The sequence below is a fragment of the Carettochelys insculpta genome, chromosome 9, assembly GCF_033958435.1.
Source record: "Carettochelys insculpta isolate YL-2023 chromosome 9, ASM3395843v1, whole genome shotgun sequence".
Lineage (NCBI taxonomy): Eukaryota > Metazoa > Chordata > Testudines > Carettochelyidae > Carettochelys > Carettochelys insculpta.
Genome location: NC_134145.1, coordinates 37,529,781 through 37,549,035, shown reverse-complemented (window position 1 = coordinate 37,549,035; position 19,255 = coordinate 37,529,781). Strand labels below are relative to the sequence as shown.

Genomic DNA, 19,255 nt, shown 5'->3' with positions numbered 1-19,255 from the left:
AACTGTTATATCTTCATGAATTTATACTTCAGATTAATCACGGACAGCAGAGAAGGCAGAAAACATACCTCCTCCTCCCCACCGTTCTTCCCTCTCTTTAAAGAAAGTCCATCCTTCTGTATAAACATGCATCTTTCGAAAGAGGAATGCAAGTGTAGACACAGCCATAGTAATCATAAGTGGTTTTTTTTTAAGACCAAACCACAAATTGGAAATACTTTGACCAGGCAAAATTGTAACATAATTTTAAAATATTAGAAAGATTGTTATTTTAAAGTCTTGTAAATGTTAAAGTTAACATTTACACTTTAATGTTAACAATTGACACTTAACCCATCTGAACTTCTAAACACTTACCTTTGTAACAACTCTATAGGTAATGAACGTCTCAATGGCAGTAATGTGACTTTCAGGATTATCGACAGTAATTATGAGATCCCCTAATTCAGGCTCATCTTCAAACTTGTACTGGTTTATCATAGAAGATGGCGATGTTGGTATCAAAGGACTAAATGAATTTTCCTCAGTCAGTGATATATCCTATAAACAAATAAAGACATTTGAAGAAATTCTCATTAACATACAAGGGTGAAGATTTCAGACATCAAAACCATAGCTCTGAAATGAATAGTTAGGATGAACAAAGAAAATTGCTAAAAATTGCTAAAATGCGTCACAAATATCTTTGTTGTCTTATTATTCTTTCCAGAGCTCAATTCAATGAGCGGGTAAAAAAACAAAAATGAGACCAGTTAAAAAAAAAAAGCAAAACACTACATTTATGACAATATTAGGGATGGCTGAAAACAGAAGTCACCTACAACACACTAACTAGTTAAACTCAGCACCCACTATATGGTACAGGACACTTGCTAATGTTAATAAAGTTGCCAGAGGCCAGTTATTCAGGACTTGAAAACTAAATTCTCTCTCGCAACTTGATGGAGACAACTACCCTCTTTTCCTTTCAGAGGTTTTATGAAATGTTATCCCCAAGTAATATTATATAAAGACGTTTATTATTAAAGACCCTTCAGTACAGTTTTTAGTTAAAGAATCCTTGAGTTACAAGGATCACCAGTATAAGAATTAAGTGTATTTTTAAGGCAGCCATACTTAGATTTATTAATTACAACTGCATACACCAGTGTGACTAAACAACCAGATGAATGTGTAACGACAATAAAAGCTATCAAAAACCAGCATGTAGAAACATTATAGTAGACAAAAGTTTAGGATAAACATGGAAGGACATCATGCTAATAAAAGAATTTCTCTCTAATTTTAGTAAGAAAGTTGTGTCACTCAGATTCAAGGCAGAAAGACAGGGCCTCTTTTTTCTTACCATTGCCAAAGGGGGGCAAGGAAGGGGCCATGGGCGTTTAGGTCACAGGTTGTCAGCTGGGACCTTAGTTTTAAGCGTCTTTTTAAAGATAGCACATAATGTCACAAAACAACCTCTCTGCACATTATTTGGGCATCATGTTACTAACGATTCAGTGAATGGAGCACAGGTACCCCTTCCATCAAAGTACAAGCCACACAAGACCACATTTATGTTAAGAGATCAGACAAAAATAATTCATCAAACCTAGCACTCGTTCAGTGCTCAAGAAAAACATTAAGGTTTATGAGGTTCTTATAGGACAACAAAAGCACAAGCTAGTTCATAGTTTTGAAGTTAGATGATCAGTTTTCTTCAATAATTCAGAAAGGTATAAAAAAAACCACATTTGCCACTTCCATTGTTCAGTTATGCAGGAAGATGACCAAGAGACACAAAGGAGGACTGCTGAGCAGAGGTGGGGTCCACCTGTCAAGGAAGGGGAAGAGAGTATTTGGATATGGACTGGCTAACCCTAGGGCAGGTCTACACTAGATGTGAACGTCGATCTTAGATACAATATGACAATTGCATAGCTGGAATAGATGTATCTAAGACCGATTTATCAGGCTGGCCTCACAGAGGGATGTCAACAGAGGTTGTGGAAACTCCATTGTTGGAGATATTTAAGAGTAGGTTAGATAAACATCTGTCAGATCTGAACTAGGTGGTGCATGGTCCTGCCCTGAATGCAGAGGAGTAGACTCAATGAACTTATGAGCTTCCTTCCAGTTCTTGTATTCTATGATTCTATTATAAAGGTTAAAAGAGGGGCAGCTTGTAAGGTTTGACCTGTAAGTCAAATCAAGTTATCTTCAGTTTTCCTCCACCCTCTGCTTTTTTGAATTTTGTGATACATATGATACTCCATGGTGTCAGTTCTATTCCACATTACTAGTGGGATGACATAGTTTGACCAGAGATGTCAGGTCTTTGGTTACTGACTAACTCAAATTCTTGACCATGTTCTCTTCTCAAAACTTCAATGAGCCTACCCACACCTGCCCCTTTGGAAAAAATCCTCTCTCAATTTGCCACAGTATCTGTGAGAGCTTGGAGAATCTATTCTGTCAATACTGGGGAGTTTTCAAATAGTCTGAAATTTACATTGACAGGAAATACTGCTATGTATTGAAACTTACACTACACTTCATCAGTTGTTGGAACAGTCATCTCCAAACTGAACACAACAGTCATTTTCCACGTGAGTTCATGGTGGATCCCCAGCTGATGTAAACAGCAATAACTCTGCTGAATTTAAACCTCCTGAAGGGCCCATATCTGAGACGTTACGGAGGCGCTGTCAAGGATTATCCGGCCCTCTGACTGCTATCCCATGCTTCTCATCCATGTGGGCACTAATGATACTGCGAGGTGTGATGCTGAGCAAGTCAAGAGTGACTTCAGAGCTCTGGGGGCACGGATGAGGGAGTTTGGGGCGCAGGTGGTATTCTCCTCAGTCCTGCCTGTCAGTGGTAGGGGCCAAGGCAGAGACAGGTGCATCCCAGAGGTGAATGCCTGGCTTCGAAGATGGTGTTGCCAGGAACGCTTGGCTTCCTCAGCCACGGGATGCTATTCCAGGAAGGACTGCTAAGCAGAGATGGTGTTCACCTTTCGAGGAGGGGAAAGACTGTATTTGGACACAGACTGGCTAACCTAGTGAGGAGGGCTTTAAACTAGGTTCTATGGGGGGCAGGGGAGCAAAGCCCACAGGTAAGTGGAGAACATGGAAACCTGGGAGCAGAAATGGGAGGCAGCATGGGCAACAATGTCAGAGTAAAAAGAGGGTCAGGGCAAAACAGGTAGGCAAGATCAAATATATACACAAATGCAAGAAGTATGGGTAATAAGCAGGAAGAACGGGAAGTGCTAAAAAATAAATACAACTATGACATCGCTGGCATCACGGAAACTTGGTGGGATAATACACGATTGGAATGTTGGTATTGAAGGGTACAGCCTGCTTAGAAAGGATAGACAGGGAAAAAAGGGGGGAGGTGTTGCCTTATATATTAATAATGTGCACACTTGGACTGAGATGGAGATGGACATGTTGAGAGTCTCTGGATTAGACTAAGATGGGGAGAAAAACAAGGGTGATGTCCTGCAACGAGTCTACTACAGGCCACCTACCCAGGTGGAAGAGGTGGATGAGGCTTTTTTTAAAACTAACAAAGTCATGCAGGGCCCCAGATTTGGTGGTGAAGGGGAACTTCAACTATCCAGATATATGCTGGGAAACTAATACAGCAGGGCACAGATTATCCAGTAAATTCTTGGATTGTATTGAAGTCTTTTTTTTTATTCCAAAAGGTTGAAAAAGCTACCAGGGGAAGCTGTTCTAGATTTGATTTTAACAAATAGGGAGGAATTGATAGAGAACTTGAAAGTGGAAGGCAGCTTGGGTGAAAGTGATCATGAAATCACAGAGTTCACAATTTTAAGGAAGGGTAGAAGGGAAAACAGCAAAATAGAGATAATGGATTTCAGACGGGCAGATTTTGGTAAACTCAGAAAGCTGGTAGGTAAGGTCCCATGGGAAGCAAAACTGAGGGGAAAAACAGCTGAGGAGAGTCGGCAATTTTTCAAAGGGACATTATTAAGGGCCCACAAGCAAACTATCCCGCTGTGTACGAAAGATAGAAAATATGGCAAAAGACCGCCTTGGCTTAACCAGGAGATCTTGCATGATCTCAAAATAAAAAAGGAATTGTATAAAAAATGGAAACAAGGACAAATTACAAAGGATGAATATAGGCAAACAACACAAGAATGCAGGAGCAAGATTAAAAGGGCTAAGACACAAAATGAGCTCAAACTAGCTACACGCATAAGGGAAACAAGAAGGCTTTTATAAATATATTAGAAACAAGACGACGACCACGGACAGGGTAGGCCATTGCTCAGTGAGGAGGGAGAAACAGTAACAGGGAACTTGGAAATGGCAGAGATGCTTAATGACTTCTTTGTTTCACTCTTCACTGAGAAGTCTGATGAAGGAATGCCCAACATAGTGAGTGCTAGTGGGAAAGGGGTAGGGTTAGAAGTTGAAATAAAAAAAGAACAAGCTAAAAATCACTTAGGAAAATTAGATGTCTGCAAGTCACCAGGGCCTGATGAAATGCATCCTAGAATACTCCAGCAGCTGATAGAGGAGGTATCTGTGCCTTTATCTATCATCTTTGGAAAACCATGGGAGATAGAAGAGATACCAGAAGACTGGAAAAGGGCAAATATAGTGCCCATCTATAAAAAGGGGAATAAAAATAACCCAGGAACCTACAGGCCAGTCAGCTTAACTTCAGTGCCAGGAAAGATAATGGAGCAGGTAATTAAAGAAATCAGCTGCAAGCACTTGGAAAGTGGTAAAGTGATAGGGAACAGCCAGCATGAAATTGTAAAGAACAAATCATGTCAAACTAATCTGATAGCTTTCTTTGATAGGATAATGAGCCTTGTGGATAGGGGAGAAGTGATAGATGTGGTATACCTAGACTTTACTAAAGCATTGGATACAGTCTCTCACGATATTCTTATAAAAAAACTAGGCAAATACAATTTAGATGAGGGTACTATAAGGTGGGTGCATAACTGGCTGGATAACCACACTCAGAGAGTAGTTCTTAATGTTTCTCAATCCTGCTGGAAAAGTGTAACAAGTGGGGTTCCACAGGGGTCTGTTTTAGGACCTGTTCTGTTCAATTTCTTCATCAATGATTTAGATATTGGCATAGAAAGTACCCTTATTAAGTTTGCACAAGATACCAAGCTGGGAGGGGCTGCAACTGCTTTGGAAGGTAGGGTCATAACTCAAAATGATCTGGATAAATTGGAGAAATGGTCTGAGGTAAACAGGATGAAGTTTAATAAGGACAAATGCAAAGTGCTCCACTTGGGAAGGAAAAATCAGTTTCACACATGCAGAATGGGGAGAGACCATGTAGGAATGACTACAGCAGAAAGGGATCTAGGGGTTATAGTGGACCACAAGCTAAATATGAGTCAACAGTGTGATGCTGTTGCAAAGAGCAAACATGATTCTGGGATGCATTAACAGGTGTGTTGTGAACAAGACACGAAAAGTCATTCTTCCGCTCTACTCCGTGCTGGTTAGGCCTCAGCTGGAGTATTGTGTCCAATCCTGGGCACCGCAGTTCAAGAAAGATGTGGAGAAATTAGAGAGGGTCCAGAAAAGAGCAACAAGAATGATTAAAGGTCTAGAGAATGTGACCTATGAAGAAAGGTTGAAAGAATTGGGCTTGTTCAGTTTGGAAAAGAGAAGATTGAGGGGAGACCTAATAGCAGTTTTCAAGTATCTAAAAGGGTGTCGTAAGGAAGAGGGAGAAAACTTGTTCTTCTCAGCCTCTGAGGATAGAACAAGAGGCAATGGGCTTAAACTGCAGCAAAGGAGGTTTAGGTTGGACATTAGGAAAAAGTTCCTAACTGTAAGGGTAGTCAAACAGTGGAATAAATTGCCAAGGAGGTTGTGGAATCTCCATCGCTGGAGATATTTAAGAACAGGTTAGATAGATGTCCATCAGGGATGGTTTAGATAGTACTTGGTCCTGCCATTGGGGCAGGGAGCTGGACTCGATGGCCTCTCAAGTTCCCTTCCAGTTCTAGTATTCTATGATTCTAAGAGCTCATCATCATCAACCACTATGTGCTCAGCGCCCGCGGGCATCTGATTCCTCCCTCGCTATTTCCTTTCTAAGGATCTACTCCAGTGTATATGGTCAGAAACATTTTTTTTGTAGGCGTTAGATCATCTTCATGTAAATACACAATGTGGAACTAATTAACCTGCACCACTTGAGGTGATTTTGTGAAAGTTATACACTGGAAATGCAAAGAAATTAAGGCACTGCAATCTTACTTCAAAGTTGGAAAATACCTAGCTCTACAAAACTTCTATCTGTGACAATTATCAAGTTAAATGTCTATAATAAGAAGCAGCAATGAATTTTTAGAATTGGATGTTTTCGTAAAAATTATTCACAAAAAATATAGTTTCTCAAATGTCATTCACTCATTTTGTAACCCACAGAAATGATAAAGCAAGACATTTTTGAGCAGTTTACTATCAGAGACTTTGTCAACAGGCATGCATCTGGCTGTGATTTTAATCAATCTGAGGAATGCAAAGAACTTCTCCTTACTGACATTCCATTCTTTCTCAACATACAGTGCTTGTTAATTTGAAATAGTATTCTTCTAAGTCTCCCCTCTGCCTCCTCCCCTCATGCAGAAAGCCGTGAACAAAAAAAAAAAATGTTGATGGAACACCAAACTGAGCGCACCATATCTATAACCTATAAAAACTGCTATTGTTGAAAAAGTACCAATACTTGCCAACAGGATGTTAAAGGTTAACTGGTAAGCCTCATCCTACATGGATAAGCATTACTGGTTATCGTTAACTGGTATGGGTGAGAGCAGCCCCTCATCTGCCATGGGTAGAGGGTTGCTCTAGCCCCACAGGCCAACACAGGAACGGGTGCTCCTGCCACACGGGAGTTGCCGCCCCTGTGGGTGGGAGGGGTGGCTCGGAAGGCTGCTTGAGCCCTGTTGGTCTGGAGTGGCTCCCGCCACTCCCCTCCTCACCCACTGTGGACAGGGAACTGCTCTGACTGGATTGGGGCACTGCCACCTGCAGCACATCGGGACTGGATCTTCTTCAACTTGGGTGGAGCACCCTCACCTTGCAGTGGCCTCTGGTGTGCCGTGGGCGGGGACTGCTCCAGCAGCACTGGAGCACCCTGCACCCAAGGGAACACCACGGGAAGGGACATTCCAGCTTGGCTGGAGCAGCCCCGGTCCCCAGTGCACCATGAGTGGGGGTGGTCCAGCCCAGCCAGAGCAGCCCATGTCCTCAGCTACAACCCATTGAGTCACTTAACCGGTTAAACCTAGTATTTAACTGATTAACCAATTAAACAGGATTTTACATCTCTAAATTGTTGTGGTACTTTAACAATCTGAGCAGTGAGATAAGTCTTGAGAAAATACGGCAAAGAAATGACAGTGCCTTTGGCTCTTAGAGAGAAAATGCATCTTTAAGTTAACTTTACTAATAATAAAAAAAAAATCCAGATTCAACCTGTAAGCTAACCTAAACAATCATTGACTCTAACAAGTCATGCTATGACCAGTATGTTACACCTATGCTTAAATATGTACCTTTCTTTTCTCAAAAGTCAATGATTTTGTTGCCTGTAATTTGAGCATTTTAATATCGACAATGGTTATTATTGATACTTACCTCTGAATGCTCTTTGTACATTTTTATGGACAGATATAGGACCCAAGAGTGTGAAAGTATTATCTAACCTTATAAGGCACCATTAGAATCTAATACAATCATTATTAATGTTGTATTGGACAGCTAAATGAGCATAGTTAAGTTCAAAACTGAAATTCTCTTTTTTATTATACATTTAGCAATTTTCTCTTGTGCCATTTAGGCGCCACTCATAGAGATGGATGCTCTGGCAATCCTATTCTATGGACATACGGGTCTTTACTATTACATCTATTTGTAGTATCCATGCCTTGATGAGTACTCTTCTGTTTGTAGAGCAACAGAGAAGAATAAAGTATTAAAAAGAGAAAGTATCCTAAAGTCACAAATTGGAAACATTCAGCTCAGTGTTTGATGTTCACTTCGCTTCAAGTTGTCATACAAAGTATTGTCATTTTCTGTTTACATAACTTGTTTCTCCAGTTTGTTCTTGATTCTGTAGGGTGGATCTGATTCAAAGGGTGCGTCTGCACTTGCATTCCCTTCTTCAAAAGAAGTATGCAAATGAGGGAAACCAAAAATGCAAATGAGGTGTATATTTGCATAGTCATTTCACAAGAGCTTCTTTTCAAAGAAGAAAACTAGTGTAGATGCAGCGCTTTCGAAAGTAAACCCCATCTTCAAAAGAATCCTTCTTCCCTTTATTTAATCAGTAGATAGGAATAAGAGGATTTTGAAGTTGCCAGGGCCCTTTCGAAAAGGAGCCCCATCTGGATGAGCCGCGTGCAAGCGAGCCGCGTCAATTTCAAAGTGCTGCAGCTGCCAGCATTCTAATAAGGTGCTGAATATGTATTTCAGTGTTTCATTAGTAAACTTCAAAATGGCCATTTGCATGGCCATTTCAAAGTTTTGGGCTAGTGCAGACACAGCCTAAGTGGGGTATAATCACTAATTCACTTGCTGTTTGAAAAACCTGTTTGCCATACCTTACTCCTACACAAAGAACTGTACTTCAATAATATCTTCATCTTGACATGAAGTAATCAATTTCAATATTGGTATTAGAATGCTCTTTTCTCTCACACTTTATTTTTATGTACTTTGTGCACAGGAACTGACTTTCTGCCCCCTTCAGGATCAGGAACTGTTTCTTTCTTGACCCCTAAGTGGCAGAAGCACCAGATCCTTACCCACATGTCATGATAAAAACAAGTGTTCTGTGCTTCTTTCTCAGTATTAGAGTTTCAGTACTTGTCCTTGAAACCATGAAGACCCACGTCAATTTTTATTTTTCTATATCAGTGCCATCCCACTGCACTACCTCCCCAGTCCTGAATTACCAACATTTCTCACCTTAGTAATTTCCTGTACTTGTCTCATATGCTCTATACATATCCTGAACTTGGCTACTGAAAACTTCCAACTCTCCTATACATCTAATATGAGCAAAAATAGATATTCGAGTAGCCTGTCACTAACACTCCTTTTTGTCAGAAGAGTTGGTCAGACCCCTAAGGGTGGCTCATTTCTTGTTGCTATAGTCCCCAGTACTTAATCTGTAGAGGCCTCTAATGGCAGCTTCTTTTTCCTCCACATATGCAGGCATGTAGCATGAGGCAGAATGCAAGCTCCAGATGTTTGGCTCCCATTCCAACTCCTGTTGAAAGCACATCTGCTGCATGTCAAACACGTATTTGGGTGGTTGTACTATGTGACAGTGGGGGCTTTAGGGAGTTAACTTGAATAAAACGCATCAGGACAGTGAAGTAAAAAAACCTACCAATTTTGAAGGAGGATATATTTGCCTATAAAAATTAACAATACCTTCAACATTTTAACTATCTTACAATAATAAATCTAAGCTGCTGTTTGTTTCATAGTCATGGCTAACTTTGTCTTCCCTTCATTCTTCCTCTTCTCTGTGAGTCAACAGTGGGTAATGTTCCTTCTAGGTTCAACAGCAGAATTGTTACATACTTGAGTAGTCTGGCTGTATTCTTTTATAAGTAGGCTGAGCAATGACAACATAACTTGCCAACCAAAACACAGCTGGCTGGTCTAATTTTAGGTCCATAAAATATCCCTCTGAACCACATGGTTACACAAATGCTTTCTGTGGTGATGTGCTCTTCCCCCCACCTCAGAAGGTCTGAATTGTGTCAGCAGATAGCAATTTGTGTTACTGTCATAATCTAGCATATATGAACTGCTTTTCATTCTGCATGTAAATTACCAAATTTAGCCAAATGGAGTAATCCAATTATAAAAGCACAGCTCCTAATTCTTCCCTCACCTTTCCAACCAATACTGATAGGTGCCAATTAGAATGCTTTTGAAAGCAGTATGTTCTTCAGTGGACTTGAAATATCTGAGGAACAAATAGGTAAAGCCTGTAAAATCAACTTTTCTAGGCATACAGTTAAGCTCATACAACAATTAATAGCCAGTGAAGGTATTAAGTTTACTTTTTTTTTTTGTAATTTTCTGTCTCACTGTTATTTATTTGAAAAAAAATACTACTTTTAAACATAGGGAGGAATTTTGGTACATTAGCCAGAGAAGTAATTCTTAGAATAATACAGGGGATACTAGCATAGTGGCTCACCAATAATAATTTTATTTTTCCTACTTTATCCATTTCTCATCAACAACTCCCCTCCCCACCTCTTTGAGGAAGGAAATTCTCCTTACTATACTCCCATGATAGTCCGTGACACTACAGTCCCTTCTGAACATGTTGCTCAACTAATCATTCCCTAACTCTGCTGGCTGAACAAACAAGAAAGATTTCATACGCTATTTTGAGAATGGCAATGCCTAAAGGAAAATCACTGTAACACATTGACTATATAAAGGAGACACTTTCACAGTCTTGAGCAGGACTTTGCTTTTTCTGTATCATTTTAAACAGCTAATTATAAGCAACGGGACATATTTATTTGTGTTGTGGTGATGCATAGTGGCCCAATCAGCAGAACCCCTTTGGGAACACAAAATCTGTGTTTGCATCCAATATATGATCCATGAACACAGTGCAGGGATATCCATATCTACAGATGGCGATATCTACAAATATAAATTGGATATCTGCAGGTTTGCGGGACTTTAACAATCAAATTCACTGCCCTATTTTGCTAATACAGAGTATTGCAGACTTGGCTGACTCCCTCTAGTGCACTATCATCAATCTGTTTTAATTGGACCCAACCTTTGGATCCCACATGCTACTAAGCCAACTGGCTCTAGGCAGAGTCCAGGTAGCTATCTAAGTCTGGAGACTCTAAGGCTGGTTGTACTGTCGCTATCTGACATCCTTCCTTGGGACATGGGGGTCCTGAAATCAGCGTCAGCATTCTCCCCCACCCCCACCCCCACCCCACCCCACCCCAGTCACTTCTGCATCCTCCCCTAGCATCTAGGTGTGGGTGTTCTTGCTTACATTTTAAACACCTAGGTGGCATGTGGCAGCTAAAGTAAAGAACATGGGTTTTGCAACAGGAGTTTTTAAGCACCATAGCATTTATTCCCAAACATAAGATTATAAATCTTCAGGAAAACCCCAAAACCTACAGATTATCTCCACCACCCACCTGTGTTCATCCCTGCTAACGTCCAACCTAAATCTCCCTTGCTGCAATTTAAGTTCACTGCTTATGTTGGGGTGGGCTGCCTGAGAGCAGATTCTAATCTGATTCTGATCTTAAACATGGTTTCTCTCCCTTCTGTCAGGTGATGAACTGATCAACATCAGAACTTCAGTCAAGCGCTTAGTAAGTCCAACCCACTCTACAGTTCAAACCGGAAAGCCACTTGTTGTGGGGTTGGACCCATTACTTGGAAGATTATCAAAACTGATGACTCTTGTGTTAGCTGTTTAGGGACAAGTCCCGTTTTACAATAAGCCGCCATCGCTCCTTCCTTGATGACTCTAGGAAGGCTATCAAAATGTACACTTGAAAGTCCTAGTTTGATACAGACATACACCACTCCATCACGTGGAGTAAAATATGGGACCCATCCTGAAGACAAGAATGTGACTTTCCCTATGAAGGGAAAAGTACTGATCCTGTGAAATGGCCTGAGCTGAGAGCTATCAAGAACAAGTTTATGATTTGTGTTGAACTGTCCAAAGTGAAAGCTGCCAAAACTGGTGGAGGAAGAACCTACCTTTGTAATGAGATCCTTGTAGGACTGTGATTGACCAACTTACTTGAATTTGTTTCTCTGATTCTGGTACTATGCCTGCAAAATCAAAACCTGGCAACCTTAAGGCGCTACTGCCTGTTATTTGTGACTTTCCTCTCATGGTGATGGAGAAAATGACCTCATTGCAGATTAAATGGCTGTTAGGGGAAGGCCTGCAGCCCCTTTAAGGGCTAGATGGCTGGAATTTCTTGCCGCAGCAGGTGGATGGGGGCCATCTTGTCAGACTTCGGAGCTAGTGTGTTTTTGGTCAGTATTAAAGAGGGCATTATTTGATGTATGCGGGGAGGCAGCCAGGCTAATTACTGATGCCTCCTTGTGGCATATGTTCAGTGCAGGACTGCTGTAAGGAAGAGACAAAGTAATTGTGCAGAATGAATTGAGAAAGGATTGAAGGGACTTACTCTTTATGAATGGAAATGGGAGGGCAGGGCTCCTAGGACTAGTACAACAGGAACTAATCCCCACCTGTTTATAGTCCCCTTAACCCTCATTCTAGGGCTGGGGACTGGTGAGGTCCCCATAGTGGGCAGGCTGGAGAGCAGGATGCATAAAGGAGGAGGGATGGCAGCAAACCTCCCACCCCAGTATATTCTGGAATTACTGCACTGTACACTTTTATCTGCTGGTTACTCTGACATTCAGCAGTAAAGCTGTGGCGCAGTTAAACTACATTTCATGTCACTAGAACTGGTACGGACTTCAAGAGATCATCGTGTCCAGTCCCTTGTGCTCACAGCAGAATCATGTACCCATGACAGATGCCTATCTAACCTGCTCTTGTATATTGCCAACAATGGAGATTCCACAACCTCTCTGGGCAATTTATTCCAGTACATAATCACCCGGACAGTTAGGAAGTTTTCCCAATGTCCACCCTAAACCTCTCGATGAAATTTGAGCCTGATGCTTCTAACCCTGAGGCTACACTTACAAATGTATCCCAAAATAGAAACCCTACAGCTCAACAGCATGCTCAAAATACCTACTTTGAATATGGTATGTTGTTCCTGGTACCCCTCATCTCGAGAGGAGTAGTGGGAAGTTCGAAATAGGAGCTTATTTCAAACTTAACTTCAGTGCCATTTGGATGGCACCGAGCACAAAATAAGTTACCTTGAAATAACTTACACAAGTTGTGCAACGCAACTTGCATAAGTTATTTCAAGATTAGGCTACATTGTAGCCCTAGCCTGAACGTATAAGGAAAATATTTTTTCTCTCTCTTCCTTTGAACTATCTTTTAGGTAATTTAAAGCAGTTATGTCCCTTCTCAGCCTTCTCTTTTCCAAATTAAACAAACCTAATTCTTTCAATCATCCCTCATAGGTCACGTTTTCTAGATCTTTAATCATTTTGTTCTACTTCACTGGACCTTCTCTAATTTGTTCACCTCTTTCTTGAAAGGTGGTGCCCAGAACTGGACACAAGAGTCCGACTCCAACTGAGAGCTAATCAGCAGAGTAGAGTGGAGTGGAAGAATGACTTTTCTTATTGTGCTTACAATACACCTGATAATACATAACAAAATGATTTTTGGCTCCCCCCTTCTTCTCCCCACCCCCTTTTTTTTTTTTTTTGCAACAGTGTCACACTGTTGACTCACATTTATTTTGTGGTCCACTATCACCCATAGTTCGCTTTCTGCAGTACTCATTCCTAGACAATTACTTCCCATTTTGTACACGTGAAACTGACTGTTCTTTCCCATGTGGAGTACTTTGTATTTCTCCTTATGGAACTTCATCCTATTTATCTCAGACCATTTCTCCAGTTTATCCAGATCATTTTAAACTATAACCCTATCCTCTAAAGCATTTGCAATGTCTCCCAGTTCAGTATTTCTCGAAGCCATTACCTAAATAATTTTGAAGATATTGAACAGAACTTGTCACAAAACTGATTCCTGCAGAACCATATTTGTTATGTTGTTCCAGCATGACTGTGAACCATTGATAACTACTCTCTGAGAATGGTTATCCAACTGGTTATACACCCATCTACAGTAGTATATAATAGTCTATAGTAGACCAGCTGTACTGTATTTCCCTAATTTATTGGTAAGTTCATATGAGACTGTATCAAATGCTTTACTGAAGTCTATGTATACCACGTCTACCACTTCCCTCTTATCCACAACACTTGCTATCCTGTCAAAGAAAGGTATCAAGTAGCTTTGAAATGATTTGTTACTTATCACCTTATTATCTTTCAGGTGTTTGCAGACGCATTCCGTAATTATTTGTTACATTATCTTCCCTGGCACAGAAGTTAAGCTTATTGGTCTGTGGTTGTCACTATTTCCCACTATAGTTTGACACTCTATTTGCCCTTTTCAGTCTTCCAGAATTCTTCCTGACTTCTATGACTTTTCAGGAAGACTGCTAATGGCTGAGCTATCTGTTCAGTGAGCTCTTTGACTACTCTAAGATGCATTTCATCAGGCTCTGATGACTTGAAGACATCCAGCTTTTCTAAATTTTTAACCTGTTCCTTTCCTATTTTAACTTCTGAACTTACCTCCTTTTCTCCAGCATTCCCTATTGTGGGCATCCAGTCACCACCAACCTTCTTGGTGAAAAACAAAACAAAGAAGTAATTAAGCACCTCTGCCATTTCCACGTTTTCTGTTATTGTTTTCCCCTCTTCATTCAACCTACCATGTCCTTGGTCATCTTCTTGTTTCTAATATATTTGTAGAATGTTTTCATGTTTAGCTAGAGACGTAAAAAGTGACTGAGCTCATTTTGTGCCTTTGCCTTTCTAATTTTACCCCTTGTGCTATTTGTTTTTATTCCTCTTTGTAATTTGACAAATTTACACTTTTTATAGGACTCCTTTTTATTTTTGGATCATTCAAGATCTCCTGGTTAAGCCAGGGTGGTCTCTTGCAATACTTTGTATCTTTCCTATGCAGTGGAATAGTGTGCTCTAACCCTCTTAATCATGTCCCTTTGAAAAACTGCCAACTGTCTTTAATTGTTTTCTCTATTAGTCTTGCTTCCCGTGGGACCTCACGTACCAACTGCCTGCATTTGCTAACGTCTGCCTTCTTGAAACTCTTTATTTTGTTGTTCTCTTTCCTACCATTCCTCAGAATCATCTTTATCATTCCATGATCACTTTCCTATCTTCCACTCATTTCAAACTTGAGTTTACTCACAACAGAGTGAGAGCATGTACCATAGTTGTGGGCACACTTTCAAACTGTTTTGAATAAACTCAAGTTTGAAACTTGTTTACTCGTGAGTATATTTCAATGTACACTGTACATAAACCATGCCTGTAGATTAAATAGATAGGTATTATACTTGTAATGTGTATTAATGGAAAATATGACATACAACTTCTGTAAAGTTTAAGGGCTGTACTTAATGCAAGACAAAAAAAACTATGGCTTTGATGATGCTGTAAGATCTACACAGATGGGCCTCTGCCCCCACTCTGGGACTGTGCCTGGGAACACACACTGATCTTTGCACATCTCACTGCAAGATGGGGATTCTACATTGGTAAACTTATTTGTGGGTTCAAACGCCAAAGACTCCTACCTGCTTGTTTAATAATGACAACAAATGTTTATTATTATTTATTGTGGAAACACTTCTGAGTGAGAACATGGGTTCCCAATTTCCAAAATTACCCTAAGTTTCCCTGTTACGGAAAATGTTACAACTGAGGATACTTTGATCCTGCCGCTGTCCCTCCCCTATTACGGGCACCAACTGACCAGAAAGTTAAAATATAGCGATTTGTCTTTAAAATAATTACAGTGTTTTAATAGATGGGGGGGAGGGAACATGTCTATGCATACCAGAGAACCATTAAATGCAAATTCCTGGATAAGAGACATCTTTCTCCCTGTTTTTAAGTAGCCACCTGCACTTCAACCACTTGTCTTTCCCTTCTCTGTTCCATTACAATCCCTATTTTCTGTTCTAAGCTAATGACTATGCAGACACTTTGAGGATGAGGAGCGCGGTGTCTGTGCCAAGCTTTACTGCCATTATCGATCCACTGACAATCTGCAGGTAGTGGTCACTGGACCCGGGCTCCTGCTCCGACCAGACCGCTCCCAAGGAACCGGCAACCAAGTACAAGACTCCCCCGGCTGCCCTCCCTCCCCGCTCCGTGCTGCGGCACACCGCGCGCCTGCAGGGTGGCTGCTCCGCGCAGGGCGGCCGCCGGGGCCGGGACTGGGACCGGGACCGGGACCGGGACCGCGCCCACGCACGGGGGCTGCCCGCCCCGGAGGGGGCGATAGGGGCAGGCACGGCACGGGGCGGGACCAGAGTGTCTCACCCCCGCAGCCGGGGCAGCGCCCGGGGCAAAGTGCGGCGAGGAAAAGAGGGCGCGGGCGGGGCCTGGCGCTCCCCGCGGCGGCCAGGGGGCTCGGCGGGGCCCGGCCCGGCCCGTACCTTGCTGAACACCTCCAGGTCTTCCTCCTCGTCGTCGTCGAAGACCAGCTCCTGCGGGCGGCCGGGGGGCGGCGGGACCAGCGCGGAACCGGGAGGGCCGGGCCGGGGTGCAGCAGCACCGCCCCCGCCGCCAGGGGGGCAGCCGGAGAGCGGCGGCCCCAGTACCCTGCGCTCAGCCTCCATCCCACCGCACAGCCCGGCCGGCGGCCCCTGCGATTGGCTGCCGCGGCCTGCGGCGCTCCGCCGCCTCCACTCTAGTCCCGCCGCCGCGCGCCCACTGCGCAAGAGTGGAAGCGGCGGGCGGGGAGCCGGCCCGGCCCTGGGCGGGGACAGGAGGGAGAGTCTTGCCCGGGTGCCTACCCGCTTTGCCCTCCGGCGGTTCCGCAGGCTGCGGGGGCGGCCCGCGGCAGCCTGTGCCGCCTTCCAGGAGCGGGCGGGGGCGCGCTGAGGGGTTCGGCCGTGGGCTTGGCCCCGCCCACTCTGGTGCCTGCTCTCCGGGGGTCCTGGGTCTGAAGCGTCTGTGCCGCTGCAGCGGGCACGGAGCCCGCCCAGCGCGGGGGAAATGCCGGGAAGTCGTACGGGCAGAGGGCTGGGTGCAAACGTGCAAGCTCGTCGCGGTGCAGTTAATGAAAGATGTCCCCTTGTTTTCCCGGTAAAGCCTGGCGAGCAGACGCCGAGAGCCTCGTCTTCATTGGCGCCAGCCACTTCTCACATGACTTTGTGTGTGTAGTTTATTCCGCGAGCGAGCAGGCTGAAAGCACCACCTTCGTTCTGCGGTTTACTGATAAATGTACCTGCTGTTGCACTTTTGGTCAGTTAATAGGTTTGGGTCTTCCTAGAGTTGTTTCTGTTAGGAGGTAAAAACGATTAAACAAGTTGGATGAATTGGTGTATTTTTGTTATGTAAAAAACCGTGAATACAGCGTTACGTTTCCCAAATCACCAGTGGGACTAAACAGCAAACTTCTTTACACTGTAATCCGCAACTGTGCTCTCAGGAGGCTCTGTGTCTAGGAAGCCTATTTATTGTTCATCTCAGTGTCATACTCACATCTGTTTCTCTGGCTTTCTGCCATTAACACAAACAGGTTGGAAAACCAATATTCTTGTCCCTGTGTTTGCAATTTTTAAAAAATATCTTCGTCCCGCATGAGTTAGCTCTGACTTGCCAAGTGCCTTGGGCAATCCCTCTGCTGTTTGAAACTGTCTCCAATATCAGAGGGGTAGCCGTGTTAGTCTGGATCTGTAGAGCAACGAAGGGTCCTGTGGCACCTTATAGACTAACAGAAAAGTTTAGAGCATGAGCTTTCGTGAGTTAACTCTGAAGAAGTGATCTGAAGAAGTGAGTTAACTCACGAAAGCTCATGCTCTAAACTTTTCTGTTAGTCTATAAGGTGCCACAGGACCCTTCGTTGCTCTGTCTCCAATATGTGGAAGTGGTTAATTGCTCTTGCCAATGGGTCTGAAAGAGAGAACATTTGGCACTGCCACTGATTTGGGGGGCATCAAAGGCAGTGTTACCTATATTTTTTTTCCATCCATGTGGGAAATAAATTTTGTTATGTCCACCCACGCATGTGTGGATGTGCACCATCAATAGACTCACATCCTGCTGGCTGTGAAAGGCAGGGGGCACTCTGCTAATCAGCTGGGCAGCACCTGAATCTCTTCTGGGTAGCACTCAGATTAGAGGGAACACTGTGCAAAAGCAAACTTGATAGCACCCATCACTATCTCTTGGTATAACAATGTGTTATTACACCTAATAAAGGATGTTAAAAGAACATGATGGTTACAAAATGCAACACAGAAAAAAATAGAAAATGCCAGTATTATGGTTACCCATGCTTCCTTCATTCAGGCACCTCCTATGCATGCATTAAAATTAGGTCTTTAATTACACATTGTTTTTCCATAGGCCCCTGCCTCATTCAGTGCACAGGTTGGACGCTGCTTTAGGACTGAATCAGGGTTGTATTGAGGACATCATTGTTTATATGACCCCTGCCTCATTGTTGCATGGGGTGGAAGGTCTGAAATTAATGAGGCATGGGACCATAGGAAAAGAAAGGCTGGTCTGGAGGTTAAAGAAATTAAAGGCCGCCCTGTAGAGTTGGGTTGTCTCTCTTTGTCACAGGATACCTATATGGTGTTAGGAAAGGCACTTAAACTAAATTTAATGCATGTGATTCATTAAACCAAATACTAATTGCATATGACTTATTTTCTTGATGTCCTCCAGTTTGAGAGGCTTGGGCCAGATTTGCAGGTCTTGAGCACTAAGAACTACAGTGAAAAGTGGAGTGGGTTGGAGGTAGAGATTTTAGCATTTAACTGGTTAACAAGTAAGCCTCACCTTAAACAGATGAAGTTTAACAGTTTCCAGTTAGCCATGGGGGCCTGCTGCAATTGAGGGATGTGCCAGCTCAGCCAGAGCAGCCCCTGTCCATGGTGGTTCCGTGGGCAGGCAGGGACGCTTCAGCTTGGTCAGAGCAGGCTGATTCTGTTGCACCATGGGCAGCCCATCCAGAGCAGCCCCTGCCTGTGGCAGTGGGTCACCTCTCCATCCCTAACTGGAGGTGCATTTTGCTCATACAAAGTGCTATTAAAAGGCTCAGCATTCACAACAAAACTTAAGCTGTGCACCCAGGGTGAAAATAGATGCCAGGACTTACCAGCAGGCTCTGCACTTGGCCCAATGTCCTTGGGGGAGGAGGGGGCTATGTGCCCCTCGAAGGGGATGGGTCTCAGGTAGAAGCAATAGGGTTGAGGACAGGCTCCCCAGCCTGTCCTTCCTGTCTGGCGTCTGGAAGGCCTGGGGCTGCAGCAGTGAAAGGTGGGGTTCTAGCAGCAATTTGAAGGTCCAGGGCTGCCTTTTAAACCGCCAGGACCCAGAGCATCTGCCCTTTTTGTTCTCCACATCCCCAATGACAGCCTTGACACAGGATCTGGCAATGCTGCCGTGACAACACTTTAACCTTGCTGCCCTGATCTGACAGGTGTTGTGAA

The 19,255-nt window shown here is 43.1% G+C and overlaps 1 protein-coding gene across 5 annotated transcripts in view; it reads right to left on the bottom strand.

Moving 5' to 3' along the window:
* Nucleotides 1–16,847, bottom strand: part of SNX7 (sorting nexin 7) — a 66,578-nt gene extending 49,731 nt beyond the window's left edge. For 2 of the 5 annotated variants that reach the window (XM_075003042.1, XM_075003040.1), the window contains exons 1-3: nucleotides 16,247–16,847; nucleotides 14,349–14,399; nucleotides 358–540 (exon numbers count right to left, since the gene is read on the bottom strand). In XM_075003042.1, coding sequence (XP_074859143.1) covers nucleotides 358–540; nucleotides 14,349–14,399; nucleotides 16,247–16,429 — 417 coding nt within the window. In that variant the 5' untranslated portion in view covers nucleotides 16,430–16,847. The remainder of the gene's footprint in view (nucleotides 1–357; nucleotides 541–14,348; nucleotides 14,400–16,246) is intronic. The other 3 variants (XM_075003041.1, XM_075003043.1, XM_075003044.1) reach the window with 3 other exon arrangements.
* Nucleotides 16,848–19,255: the final 2,408 nt, after the last annotated feature.